Raw genomic sequence first — 14,365 nt, 5'->3', positions numbered from 1 at the left:
TTAAACGTTCCCCCCCCTTAAAAAGGCCCTTTTTTGGGGGGGGGGGGGGTTGCTGACCTCCAAAACATCTAAGGGTACTGGAATAATGGAGAGGTGAATAATTGAACTTTTTTTTTAATTTAACATTCTTCAAATGGAAAACACAAATTTATGTGGCTTTCAGAGCACAAAATAGTATCTTTAAAGCACAAAATCACTCCTCTGAATACTTTTCCTTGAATGTATTCTCAAAATACCAGTATTGATAGGAATTACAAAAAAAATTAACATGTCAAGTCCTTATTGGTTTCAGAGCTGTTAATGTATATTTTACTAATTAACATGAAGGCCTACCAGAAACAATTCAGTTCAGATTCCCAACTCCCTCTCCCCTTAAGTAGTCCATCCATTTTTCTTTTTTTTTTCTTCTTTTTTTTTCACTTGATCCTTTGTAGAATTTAAACAATAGAATTGGTTGCTTGATGTTTAGATTTCTTCGCCAAACTTTAACATTTAGTAGCCATCCATCAGGTGAGAAGCCTTTTAAGTGCTTTTTATTCATACTTTTTATATAGCTCTGTGATATGTTGGATTAACTTACTTCGACCAGCAGTGGGGGTCTTATGTCAATATTGAAACTAGCTGTCTAAATGTGAATACTCTTATGTTTATGCTGGTATTCTTCATTAGACGTGGGAATACTGTGAAACTACTACTGTTAAACTGCTTATTCTCAGAAAGATGTGAATGTATAGAATGGTTCAACATTATTTTTCCTATTTTTGGATTTCAGGTTTGGATAAATACATCTGACATCATATTGGTTGGCTTGAGAGACTACCAGGTAAAAATGCTATACATTTACCACTGAACTGTTACAATTAATAGTGCACAGCATTCGTTAAATATTAGTAAAAGTCTGTTAAAGAGCACTGAGTGGATTTCGATTTAATTGTACCAGAGCATACTTAAGTGTACCACACACAACATTTAATATATTTATGATGTCTTGTGTGGCACAGAAAGTCCATCATAGATAGGTTATGACTTCTTCAATCCTCTGTTCCTCTCTTCCTTACATATGTGGCAGAGAATACTTAGTGGCATTGAGGTGCTTCCTTTTTCAGCTTGCTGCTTTGTGTATAGCTTCTGTGCCTTTCAATGGCAAATAGTCCATTTTAAGAAGACACCTTCTCGGAGCTGCTGTTGGATCAGCAATTACATGTATTCTTTGCATTGCACATGTTTGAATTCCTATTGTAACAATTTAAGTCTTGTAAAAAATAGATTTTCAGACTTACATGTTTACTATGACATTCTCAGTGAATTGCATTACTATACAACATGGTTGTAGCAACCTATTGGGTGCTTTGGGCAACTGTATAATTCATTTTTAATGCCAGAAAGCTGTGCCTTTTTGACAAAAGACTTGAGAATGTATCATTGTGGATGTTGTATCTAGAGGGAGAAAAGAAGGATGAGCAATTTAGAATGCTTAATCTTTGAATTTTTTTTTTTTTTTTTTTTAGAGATGGCCTGTGCAATAGGAACATGCCAGGATCTGATCTACTTAGTCTGATTTAGGTTGAATATGTTTAGACACATTAGTCTTCATTTCATTAATAAAAATGAAATTGCTTTCAGAAAGCATAAGTCTCTACTGTCCAAATAAGAGAGACCTTGCTAGCCTGTGAAATTATAGGAGGCAGAAACCTTTCTACAATGCTGACTAATATATTTAAGCAACCTCTTACTTAGGATAACAAGGCTGATGTCATTCTAAAATATAATGCAGATGAAGCCAGAAGTCTGAAGGCATATGGAGAACTTCCAGAGCATGGTAAGAATTTTTCAAGATCACACTGAAAGACATGGGGAGTGAATGTACCCAAAAGCCCTGTGACCTCTTTTTAAATGTACGTGTCAACTCTCTCTTCCTAATTGTTACTTTAATGTCTGCTCTTTAGCTAAAATCAATGAAACGGACACATTTGGTCCTGGTGATGATGATGAAATCCAGTTTGATGATATTGGAGATGATGATGAAGATATTGATGATGTAAGTAAAACATTGTAATGTTAAGCATGAAGCGCCCATCCCTTATGATATTCTCTACTTAATCTGGGTAGCGTGATATGGTAAAACTTTGAAAGCTTTTAACCAAGGTAGATAATGCTTCTTAAAAGCTGCCCAGCCTTTGATTAAAATAGGATTCGCTCACTCTTTGGTCAGTTCCATGAAAAAGTGTTAATGAAGACCTTCTGGTCTGTGGCCATGTAACAGTTTTATCTTAAGCATTCGTGTGGTTATTCCATACAGATTAATGTACTTTTAATTTTTAAGCTCCAAGTAGAAAATATAACTTGCATATTTTCTATCGCTTAAATTCTCAAAAGTCGGATGTATTAAGCCTTTGTATTTTTAGGTATTTAAAATATGAAGGGTGCACTGTTTGCAAAATTAGTCCTATGTAAGCTAAACTGTTGAGCTGTTTTACCTTCCTTGCAAACCTCTACATGGCATCTTAGATTAGAAAATTTGGAGGATGTCAAATGTAATTCTGACTTTTGCTACAGACCTTGAAAAAACTTTTGACCTATCAGAGGTTGGGGTTTAACAGTTTAATAGGAAGAAACAAATTAAGTGTTAAATATAATTGCTACAGTGTAGTTAACTTCAGCAATTAATTTTATTCCAGTAATGTTCACTGGTGACCTGTATTTATTCAAGTGACCTTAGAAATATGCAAATAAAAATATCTGAATTTCCAAATGTATACATGCTAGAAAACAGTGTGCTGCATTTTATAAACTAATGGAGCTGTGGTAGTTGAAACTATTAACAGTACAACTAATACTGCTAAGCATTAATAATGCGTTGTATCAGAAGCGAGGAAAGTGCTGCATCAGTCATCAAGAGTGGCAAGAAAACAGGGTTCCCTAGCAAGGCATCAGAGCAGAATTAAACCGTACAAAGCAACATTGGTGAAACATTTTTACTTCATTCAGCAAGTCTGTAATAGGATTTAAATAGGCTCAAGTCCACAATTAATGTGAGAAAGCTAGTGATTTCCACACTGGAACATGCTTATAAAGAACAATTAAAGTAATTCCCTTTGTCAGTAACAGCTTAAACTGCTTATGGTTTGAATTATAACTTTCCCTTAAATCCTGATTTTTCTTCTTTTACTTTTTTTGTTTGGTTAGTTGTTTTTTGTTTTTTGTTTCGCAGTCCTCAGGAAATTCATAGTCCTTGTTTGGTTGTTTTCTAATGATGATTTGTTGAAACCCTTGCTTATTAATTTCTGTGTAGGGATGTGGAACCTGATGATCAAGAGGGTGGTAGGGGGCAGTTGCTTATGTGCTAACAGCAGCAAGAGAAACTGAAGATTTAAAAAATAAAATCCCTTGTGGAATGGGTTTATTGTGGATTTTCTTTTTAAGCTAAGTCGTTAAAATGCATTTCAAGACAAACTTGTTTGCTTGTTTCAAAACTATATTTCTCAACATGTGGTGTTTCTCTGTTTTTCCTTTTTCAGATCTAAATTGGGCTAAGAGGTTTACATTCCAACTTTTTTCCTCCAAGGATTGTTCTACATTGATATTTTGATTTTTGGGTAAAGTCCCTTTCTTTTAAGACGACTGAAACGTATCAATAATGGGTGTAGTTTGTTACATCAAATGGATTTATTTTCAATGTTTGTTTTAAAGTATTTATATTTCTTTAGAAATGGATAATGCTGGATTATCATAAAGGTTAAATAAAATGCCACAACTGCAAGCTCTCTGGGGAAAAAAAGAGCTTGTTCCTCTGGGTGTAAGAAAGACACATTTACATCTGCTGTTGTAAAGGTCTTGCCTCTTCTGCTTTCATCACTACATTTCCAGTTAAACCTGAATTTTGAAATAAAAACTGTTTACCCTGTAATTATTATGGATTTTGATTAAATACCCAGCTCAGATTAGTGTCTAGGCATATTATGCAGTATCTGTCCATATATACCCCTTGCCTTGAAGCTAACTTGAAAAGACTTTGATAATATAAAAGAAAGGCAGAAATCTGCATTTAAATTCATAATGTACAGATCTGCTTGTCATGTTTTACTAGCATGCTGCTATTTTTATACTGATTTTTGATAATTCAGCACTCATTATTTCAAAGATGTAAATTTGCCACAACGTGGGGATGAGTAAATGTAAAAAGCAAGCAGCATCTCAAATTTGCAGTTGTTTAAAACTGTCACATTTTAATCACTCTTCTGTATTTGTAAGTACAGTAGTTACACTGTAGTTGCAGAAGCTAAACACTGGGTGACATTCAATTTAGCAGTGATACATTGAAACAAAATATTAACAGTTTAACAGCTAATGGAGGGTTTTTTTTGTATTGAAACATACATAAAATACTTTTTCCCTGATCCAAATAAATGCTACACATTCTTGGTTTGTTAAACATTATATATATAATATTTTTACATTATGAAAAGGTTATGTTAAAAGTAAAGTTTTATTTTGATCTTAAGTTCCATACATTGTAAGGTATCACATTAAAGTGTGTAAACATTGAATAACTGAATATAAATTGAAAAATTAAAATCTTTTTATCCAGAATTAACTAATGAGACAAACTAGTGGAAAGCTTATCTCCAGCTTCTGAATGGAGGAGTTACAGCTAAGAAGTTGAATAAAGACTAACATCATCATGCAAATATTTTCATGTAGTAGCTTTAGCTTTGTGTCTTTTTTAATTATGTATTTTGAATTTGGCATTTCTGAAGACAAGATAACATGGAGAATTTAACTCTTTATTTTGTGCCATATAAAATTTGATTCTTGACACTTGTATTCATTATACAGTCTATTAGGTATGATGTAAAGTGACTATCCCAATAGAGAAAACAAGCTTAAAAAATGAAGAGTTGGTCTCATTGTTTTAAACAGTCATTTTGGAAGTGGTTGAATATTCAGACTAAACTTCCCTGGAGCAGGGGTTGGCAAGCTATAGCAGATGGGCCAGATCCTGCCCGCAGAGCTATTTGATCTGGCCTGCAGATTTGGGGCTTCAGTTGTGTTTCTTGGCAAGGGGCTCCAGCAGAAGTCATTTCCCCCAGCGACCACGGGGAAAAGTGCTGGCTCCAAGTACCTTCCCCATGCTGTTGCAAGGAAAAGTGGTAGCAGCTACTGGGCCCTAGCGCGCACCTTCTAACCTAAACTGAATTGACTCCAACCCACAGCCTAAAGGTTTCCAAGTGCTGTCTGAGTGTTTAGCTGAAGTGTCATACTTTCCTCCCCAGTGTCCGGTGCATTATAGATTTCTAGTATCTCTGCTGAAGTGGTCTCTTACTTCAGAGGAAATGAGTGTTTCTTCGGTATACATTTTTTTTTCTCCGCAAAATTTATTTCATGTTCTACACAGACGTGTAGAGAAACTTACAACTTCTGAGATTTGGAGACTGACATGCATTGTTTACAGAGTTTCTGTTCTGTTTAGCTGACCTGTGTATTCACTTGTAGGCTGCAGGATCTGATTTATGAATTAAGTTTCATGGGGCTCTAGCAGTTTGTTTTTTTTAAAACATTTCCCTCTTTAAACCACTTCCCTTGAGTGCCTAAGGAACCTTGAGAAGCAATAAAGATGACTGACCTTAAAATTTGGCAAGAAGGATGATGCTGAAAGCTCATACTACGGGAGTCCTGTGTGTGTGTGTGTGTGTGTGTGTGTGTGTGTGTGTGTGTGTGTGAATGTTTTGGGGGGTTCATAACAGCTGTTGATGAATTTGCTGGATTGTGTGACCCTTAAAATGTTGGTATTAATGTTAGAGATGGATTAAATCCACCTTTTGTGCATTTAACTGAAGAGGCCAAGCATATTTTCGAATGTGTACATTTTGCACAAGTGTATCATGATATTGTCATTGTTGGAGGTTAGATTACTTCATTGTGCAGGTAGGAAGTCTGACCTGTCAGTCATAAGCAGTAGAATGCTCTTCTGATATTTCTCCCAATCTTTCTTGTCCTTACAACAGTAGGTGCCACTATACTGTTAGCATTTTTTTTTCCTCCTAAAAGCTCTGCTGCTTTAGTTCAGCATATTAGCTATCTTCCACTAAATAAAATAAAAGCTTTTCTTCATGAGGATTAACAGAGAAATTTGCACAGCATGGGTAATCCTTCTCAGGCCCATTCTTATTTGGCAGCATACAATACGGCAAGCAAATGTGGAAAAAAACTTGGTTAGTTTCTGTCTCTGCTAGCTTATGTTGCCGGTTGTCCTTGAGCGTGGAGGTAAGACCAAGTCTCACATGATTATAACTCAAAAATAGAATTTATCAGATACCTCATGTGTTTTACTATGCTGAAGGCTTGATGGTCCACCTTTGCACAATGTTGTCACTCAACCTTCCAGCCCTGGAGGTCAAATGAGTGGGATCTGCAGAGCAGATCCCATGTACAGGGTATGATCCAGCATGCTGTATCCAGATGTGCATAGCAGCCCTATCTCTCATGCAGCCTAGCCCTGGGTTTGGCTGCATGCTGGCCTAATCCTCCACCCCACATCGCAGCCTGATCCTGCATGCCAGATCCAGTTGTGGAGTGACTCCACACACCGGTCGCCAGTGTATTCTGGCCATGTTATCCAGTCCAGGAGACTCCCCACAGGTCTGGAAATCTGGCAGCAGCAGAGCAATTAATGCTGCCACCATTCCCCCACTGCCAAGTTTCTGGACCCAGGGTTGGATGACATGGCTCCTCAGGCAAGAGGTTGACCACCACCGACTTGGCATAGAGTCTTCTAATAGTGAAGATAAATTTGTATTTCTTGAGATAATGTTGCCTTATGAATATATTGCCATTGCACATTCCCATGTAAAACTGCCTTCATGAGACTCAGTGATGCCTGCTTTCCATCTCTGAATAAACATGCAAATTCAAATCCAAGACAATCTAGCATCAGTCAACAGTTAGAAGAACCAAAACCAGGTATGCAAAGGTGTTTCTTTTTCTTTGCTTCCTATACTGTTCACATCAAGTGTTGCTTTATTGATGGTGTGAGAAGTACATTCACCAGTTTGGTAGTTCAAAGAGGAGGCATTTTAGAGATCAGGACAGTGCACCCAAGTTACACAAATTTTCTTACTCCTGTCATGCAATTAATGATAGCCAATGCAATATTTTTATGTGAGGAAGTAGATTCCAGAACAACCCAGTTATGCAGGGAAGCCATTGTCCTATAGAGTTGGCATGTATGCAAACAAATTTTAGTAATTCATCTGGCAGGTTTTTGTAACACATTGACAAACCACTTGGTCATTTCTCTGGGAGCCATTAATGGTCTCTGAAGGACTCTTCTATCAGGTCAGTGTTTGAGCAGTGTGGTATTTCCTATACAGATCTGTTTACAACCAGAAAGCCACACCAACAGCTATAACAAGAAAACAAAATCTTCAACTCTAGGATGGAAATAAAACCTCAGTTCAAAAGTGGATGCCCTTCTGATTCTCTATGACAACCTTCTGCTGGCATATCTCTGTTGGGTAAAAGTGTGGGGGGAAAATTATGCTCTTTCTGCAATGGAGCTAGGCCAACACAGCCCTTGGCTAGACACTGGCATACCAGTTAAAAAACTCCACTGGCATATAGGGCATCTCCACTAGAGGTCTCCAGTAATGTAGCTATGTGGCATAGCTGCTGTTTGCAAAGCTTTGCAACATTGCTGCAGCCTTTTATTCCAAACTTGAGAAGCCTATCCACATGTCCTCTCATATCTCTCTTTCCTGGACTTGATCAGTCAGGACAATAGAATTCTTTAACTTGACTCTGTGCCCTTTCATTTCACACCATGGGAACTGTCTGACCTATTTGGAAAAGGCTTCTTCTCCTAATGTGCAAAAATTTTAATTTAAAAAAGGAATATTAGAGCTGCATACACTACTGACCAGAAATGCTTTCCATTTTTGTCATCTCAGCAGTCAATCACAAGTATGCCTCAAATCCATAAAGACCTCAAGACACCTTTTAGTCTATTTTGCTTGCATTTGGCATCCAGTTTTTCTCTACCAATTCTAGCCCATGCAGTTTTCCATTACCCATGAACTACCAGGTTTCTCAAGGGGCTTTGGTAGGTATTTCATCCTACCTGAGAATCATTGTCATCATGGAATCAACATTTTTTCAGTTTATAGGCTGACAATTTGATTTCCTACTTATGTCTTCTATCAGTGGAGATAACATTTGCTGTGACAATTCTTTCAGTGCACAAAGTCAGTAAACTTCAAGATCCTGTGGAAGGCTACAATATTACTGCTGTTTGTTAGGATAACTTTATGTTTAAATTAAGCAAAAAACCCTCCAAAGCTACATACATTCAAAACTGGGAGCAAGATTTATGTACAGAACTCTCAGAAGTGGAGATCGAAACAGACACTTATATTCTGCCTCCTTCTTTGGCAGTAAGAAAGTCTGGTCAAATTACTGCACTGGACTTGGAATTCCATCTAAACATCATAACCAGAGCATATTCTGAGTTATGCTGGGAGGAGTGCAAAAAGATATCTTCATACATATTCCATTGAACTGCCCCTTTATGTAGAGTATTTGGATATTAGAGCTGTGTGAAGCTTCTGTAGCTGATTCAATTTGGAGGAGATTCAGCCCGATTCAGCAGCCAAATCTCTGAATTGGAATCGAATCGGGGGGAGGGGGGGGCATTAAAACATCTGAATTGAACTGGAAGCCTCCAAAGCAATTCAGGAGCATAACCACCTTCCCTTGTGAGGTCTGCTCCCTACTGGGGTCTCTGGCACAGCAGCTGGAGGAGCTCCAGGCCGCAGTCCAGAGATTGCGCCATCATGGATGGTGAGCAGGAGATAGACTCCTACTACCAGGCCCTTCACCCCCTGGAGGCGGAAGGTAGACCAAGGTCATCTTCCAGGACAAGGGAGGACTCAGAGACGTCCCATGCTGTCCCGCCAAGGGGTTGGACCAAGGTGGTCAAGGGCCTCAAGGCCTGCTGCACCAAGGTCCCTGCCCCGCTGGAGCTTTGCAACAGGTATGAACCTCTTGCAGCCCCAGCAGAGCCTGCTGAGTTGCCAGCTCCCACAGGTAACACAGGCTGTAGCTACCACCCCCGCTCTCCCCAAGACAAAGCGCAAAGTGTTTGTTATGGCCTGAGGGGGACTGAGGGGGCAATCTGCCGCCCCAACCCCTTAGCCCAGGAAGTCTGTCATGGGCCTGGGAGATAGATGGGGCCCTTGGCAGGGAGGGAGGGACCCCGATCCAGTCAGCTGCAGGGCAGCTGAGCCAGAGCCAAGGAGGGACACACACCCCCAGCTCCTACTCTGCCCAGCCCCCAGGGAGCCACACAACTAGAGCCTAATGAACAGGCCGTGCAAACAGGCATGCTTGTCATGCCGCACCCTTCAGGGTCTATGGCCCCGCCCTCTGGCTCCTCAGAGGCCTCTTTGCAGATGGAGCCCATGGTTCTGGGCTCCACCCAGACAGGGCCTCTGTCTCTCAGTTGGTGGGGCTGCCTGAAGCTTTTTCAGGCTCTGGTGTCCAAGAGTAGGATACCATCTCCCAGATCTTGGTGGTCCTCAAGCTGCTCCTCAAGGCTACCAAGAACCTCAGCGCTGGCATTGCCCTCCTTAGCCAGGTGATCCCTGTAGTGAAGGAGCTTGAGACTAAAATGAAGAAGTTCCGGGTGATTGATGTTCCTGACTGAGGCAAGCGGCTTTCACCAATGGTGCAGACACTGGTGAAACAGCTGAAAGAAGGCATCAAAAAATGGCTGGATCCATTGCGGTCCAGTACGGTTCATGTGATGGTGAGCATGTGCGACCCGAGGATGAATCGAGGGTTTTGCAGCAGCAAAAGCCTCGATCACTGGATGGAGGTGCTGGTGAACGAAGTCAGAGAGGCAGAAGGGCAGAGGTGGGGGGGACAGGGAAGAGGGGGATCCACTTTCCCATGCCAGCACTCCAATCATGAGCCAATCTTCTCCACCACACCTGCTGCCAATATAGGCCAAGGGCATGGCTGCAATGTTGGGTTCCAGAGGCACCAGACCCCACCATCAGGCAGGTAGTGCAGAGGCCTCGGTGGCTGCCTATCTCACCGAGGACATGAAGCTGCTGGATTGTGACCCCTTGGCCTACTGGGCAACCCAGAACCAGGTGTGGCAGGATCTGGCCACGGTTGCCCAGGTACACCGGTCCTGCCCACCAACCAGTGTTTCAAGCAAGAAGGTGTTCAGGATTGCTGGGGATGTTGTGAGACCCCACCGCATCTCCTTGGATTTTTGTTTGGTGGAGCAGCTGGTGTTCCTGAAGATGAATGCCTCATGTCTCCCAAGGCTGGGGGGACACAGCAACTGCCCACAGGTGGCAGCAGTGGTGGCGTGGTGGCAGCAAGCAGGGACCACCCGCAGGCAGCCACGGTGATGGCGGAGAGGGCAGCCTGAGCAAGGGCGACCCGCAGGAGGCCACGGCGAGGGGGATGGCAAGTGCTGAGTGGCCAGCAGTGGTGGCAGCCAATCTCAGGGGGTGCATGTGCACCTGTATACACCCCCTACCCATCGCCAGTGTTCCTGAAGGTGAACCTCCCGCTGCTGGGGTTCCCCAAGCTCCATGAGCAGATGGAGTGAGTGCCACCCTCCTCACTCCACACCTATTTGCATTTTTTATTTGTTTTCAGAACTTTCTCAGAAACACCTGCACTGCTCTGCCTGAAACCTGGCAAGTCTCATGCCCTTAGAAAGGGCTACCATTCCTGCTGTTTTCATCCCTCTCTGCCTTAACACAAAGGCACCAGTCCTCAAAGGGGAACTGTTGGTGCCAGTTCTCGAAGGGGATGGTGACGATCCACAATCACGACCTTCTTGGCCTCTTCATTGGTGATAACTATGTTGGATCACATCTGGCTCTCACAGCCCGGGACGGTGCGGTTCATGGAGATCTTCCCCGCTGCGGCTGGGATGGCTCTCACCAGGCGGTCCTGGACAGCGTTGTGGCAGAGCTGCCAGGCTCTGGCGTGTGGCTTGCAGCTGTCCAGCACATGGGGGAGGGTCTCTGCTGTGTAGCCGCACCATCGGCACCTCTTGTCCCAGTGGCCGAAGCACACGGCCCCATTCAGAGGCAGGCAGTTGAGGCAGACGCCATGGAGGGAGCACCAGTCTGCAAAGCGTGTGAAGCTCCTGCTGGGCATGAAATGGTTGCTAGCGTCCCACTTCGAGGTGACATCGAAGACCTTGCCCTGGTTGGGTTTGGCCCTCAGGTCGCTGGTGTATTTGTTTTGGACAGCGTCCTTCAGGAACCTCTCCAGGAAGGTCCTCATGCGGGGCGTCACGGTGATGCGGTCGGCGTGCGGGGCTGGTTGCAGGAAGACTCCCAGCTCCCGGCGCTCCTCGGTCCAGGTCCAGGCACAGCCAATGTGTTTCCTGAGGCAGTGCATGGCATTGCAGTCTTGGCTCCACAGCGAGGTACTGCATATCTCTATACATCCATCTTAGCTCAGCATGTCAGTATGAAAGCCAGAGCCTGGAAATGGGTAACCCTTCCAAATGAGGTAGAATGAATAAAGAGAATATGGAAAATATTCACCATAAGAAAGCTATTTGCTTTGCTAAAAGCTAAGTCTGAAGATATTTTATGCCATTTGGTTGCCATGCTAAACTAACATAAGAGAACTGCAAAAGAAAAGTACTACAGTTATTTTACAGTGTGGAGAAATAAGTCCTCACTCCACCCAACTCAGTAAGAGGATGATAACATAGGATACCATCACCTGTTGACTAGTCTAGAGGTGTTTCTAGTAAAGCCTTTAAGGATTGTGTTAATATATGCCATATCTTGTCAGGGCTATGCCTCCAAAGCTTTAAGCTAAATCCTTTGCACACAAATAGCTGCTAATCTTATTAGCCACTGCAGCATTACAGCCATTTCTGTAACATTACAACCATCAACCCTTGCTCCTGTACAATTTTTCCCTTTGTTTTATGATACATTGAACAGCATGGTTTCTTCCTGTAGAAAAGAGGGAAGTAACAGGAACCAGTGGCAGGTACAATGATCTACCATATATCCTCAATCTGAAGCAAGACAATGATTAGAGGCTGCAGTCTGACCCCATAAATTATAATATCCCCCATAAAAACAATGACTGCACCCAGTTTACTTAGCTGCAATGCTATGTCTGCCTAGGTTCTTCTTTGACAAGGTAGTAAAAACACCAGATGTCACAACAGCCTTGCCTAAACTCAGATTTTCTAATGATTTTAATGTCCAGTGAGCTGAATGAGGGACAAAGTGGCAGATTTTCTGTTTTATTTTTGTAAGCAACCCTACTGTTGATATGGCTTCACTGTTTGAATGAAGCCATTGAGGGTGACATCTCTCTTTAGTTGAGTGGGATTAGATAGCAACCACGTAACCCTGTTGTTCATATTACAGAGTGTTTTTGCAAGGCTATGTTAACAGGACAAGTGTGCATTTAGTTCATTCTGGCAAGCCTGTCTTCATAGCTTATTCTTTTAATGAAAGGTCAGAGTTAATAAAACAGCCAAGTTTAGAGTGTCTAACACCAGTATTAACCTCTTATAGGTAGTCATTGCTTCAGCTCCATCATGTTTTGTACTGCAGAGTAATGCATGCTATTAGTAAATATTCCTCCTAAAATTGTATGTTTCCCATTTGTGGGTGTCTCTTCCCTTGCCTTTCCTTACAAGTCACAGAACTTTTCAAAAAGAGAAGTGTGAGGAGGGCTGTTCATAACAACCACACATTCAGGCACTCCAAATACAAGCATCATGTAATCACCTTCAGCTCTGCTCTTCTCCACACCAAGCATCCATGCAACTAACTCTACCCCCATCCTCAGCCATTTTTATCTTGTTTGCCCTGACTAGCAATAGTAAGTGTAATGTGAAAGTTAATTTGGTTCACTGAAGTAAGCTTTAGAGCTTGCCATTAGTGTGATGGTTGACTTACATTTACTAACAGGACAACAAAAATCATTTAGGTTTCAAAAAGCAGGTATTCTGAAAATGCCATCTGTAGCAGGTCAGCATGACCAATGACTTAAGAAGGCACATTCTTCTGTGGGTTGCTAGATGTAAGAACATCTATGTCTGTCAAGCTTGCATCCTCAAGCCCAGACCAGCACAGGAGCTTCTTATCCTAAGCCACAGCCCACCACCCACTTGGAACTCCCAGGGGCTGGGCAAAGTATGCCTAATAAGGGTGCGCGAAGCGGGCCCTATTTGATTCGGATTCAGCCCGAATCAGGGACAGTGATTTGATTCGTTGATTCAGATCATTATCCCTGATTCGATTCGGCCAAATCCAAATCTGAAGATTCAATGGTAATTCAGAGAATCAGCGATTCGGACACAGACACATCTTTAAAAGGTTTTTCTACATACTTGAGGTAGCAGGTGCAGCTTGTGAACATTGCAATGCTGGGGCGGATGGGGTTCCCCACAGGAGCACGGGGAGACACTCCATGTGCTTGGCAGCAAACCCAGAAGTGAACCGGAAGTACTTCTGGTCAGGGGCGACACGTAGGGGGTGCATGCAGGTGCACATGCACCCCCTGAGTGTGGCGGTGCACCCCCTGCAAAAAGGCGCCACTGACACTGTCAGCGGTGCCTGAAGGTGGTCGCCGCTCGCCACCCCACCGTTGACACCACCGGCGGTGTCTGCCGGTGTCGCCTTCAGGTGGTTGTTGACCCCTGATAGGTGCTCACCACCCCTGCCCCCACTGCCAACAGTGCTGGCAGCATTTGTGGGAGCTCCCAGCTTACCGCCGCCGGGCTCCCGCTGCTGCACTCCCACCACTGCCAACACAGCCATGCCCCCCCAGCTGCTGGGGGCACACACCATTCATGCTTCTGGTCCACTTCCAGGTCTTCTGGGGAGCACGCTGGTGGCCCCTCTGTGTCCACCCAGCTCAGCAATCAGCTGCACGGGGACTCCAGGTGCCCCCCCACCAGACCCAGGAGGCACCAGTTGCCAAACCAGAGGGGTGCAGGGGGCGGGTTCCAGCGTGCTCCCCGGGGGACCTGGAAGTGGACCAGAAGCACTTCTGGGTCTGCTGCTGAGCATGCTGGGGAGCCCCTCGTGCTCCCATGGGATGCTCCATCCACCCCAGCATTGCAGCATTCATGAGCCCCTGCTACCTAGAGGTACGTAGAAAAAACATTTAAAGCTGTCTCTATGTCCAAATCTCTCCAGATAGATTTGGAGGTTCTGATTTGATTCGGCAAGATTAAAGGGTCCTCTGATTTGATTCAGATTCAGCCACTGAATCGGGCCAAATTTCCGCTGAATCAAATCAGGGACCAAAGCTTCACACAGTCCTAATGCCTAAGACCTCTGTCAATGCCTGTGGC

At 43.1% G+C, this 14,365-nt stretch overlaps 2 protein-coding genes across 2 annotated transcripts in view; both read left to right on the top strand.

Annotated features, from left to right (window-relative positions):
• EIF1AX (eukaryotic translation initiation factor 1A, X-linked) overlaps positions 1-4,816 on the top strand; it is a 10,313-nt gene extending 5,497 nt beyond the window's left edge. The window contains exons 4-7 of the mRNA XM_019524139.1: positions 773-823; positions 1,738-1,819; positions 1,947-2,038; positions 3,519-4,816. Coding sequence (XP_019379684.1) covers positions 773-823; positions 1,738-1,819; positions 1,947-2,038; positions 3,519-3,524 — 231 coding nt within the window. The 3' untranslated portion in view covers positions 3,525-4,816. The remainder of the gene's footprint in view (positions 1-772; positions 824-1,737; positions 1,820-1,946; positions 2,039-3,518) is intronic.
• Positions 4,817-11,133: 6,317 nt separating this feature from the next.
• Positions 11,134-14,365, top strand: part of MAP7D2 (MAP7 domain containing 2) — a 194,876-nt gene continuing 191,644 nt past the window's right edge. The window contains exon 1 of the mRNA XM_019523860.1: positions 11,134-11,455. Coding sequence (XP_019379405.1) covers positions 11,134-11,455 — 322 coding nt within the window. The remainder of the gene's footprint in view (positions 11,456-14,365) is intronic.

This window comes from Gavialis gangeticus, unplaced genomic scaffold (assembly GCF_001723915.1).
Source record: "Gavialis gangeticus isolate Ggan-Ray unplaced genomic scaffold, GavGan_comp1, whole genome shotgun sequence".
NCBI lineage: Eukaryota > Metazoa > Chordata > Crocodylia > Gavialidae > Gavialis > Gavialis gangeticus.
Note: the sequence above shows the minus strand (reverse complement) of the source record. Positions and strands in the feature narration are given on the sequence as shown.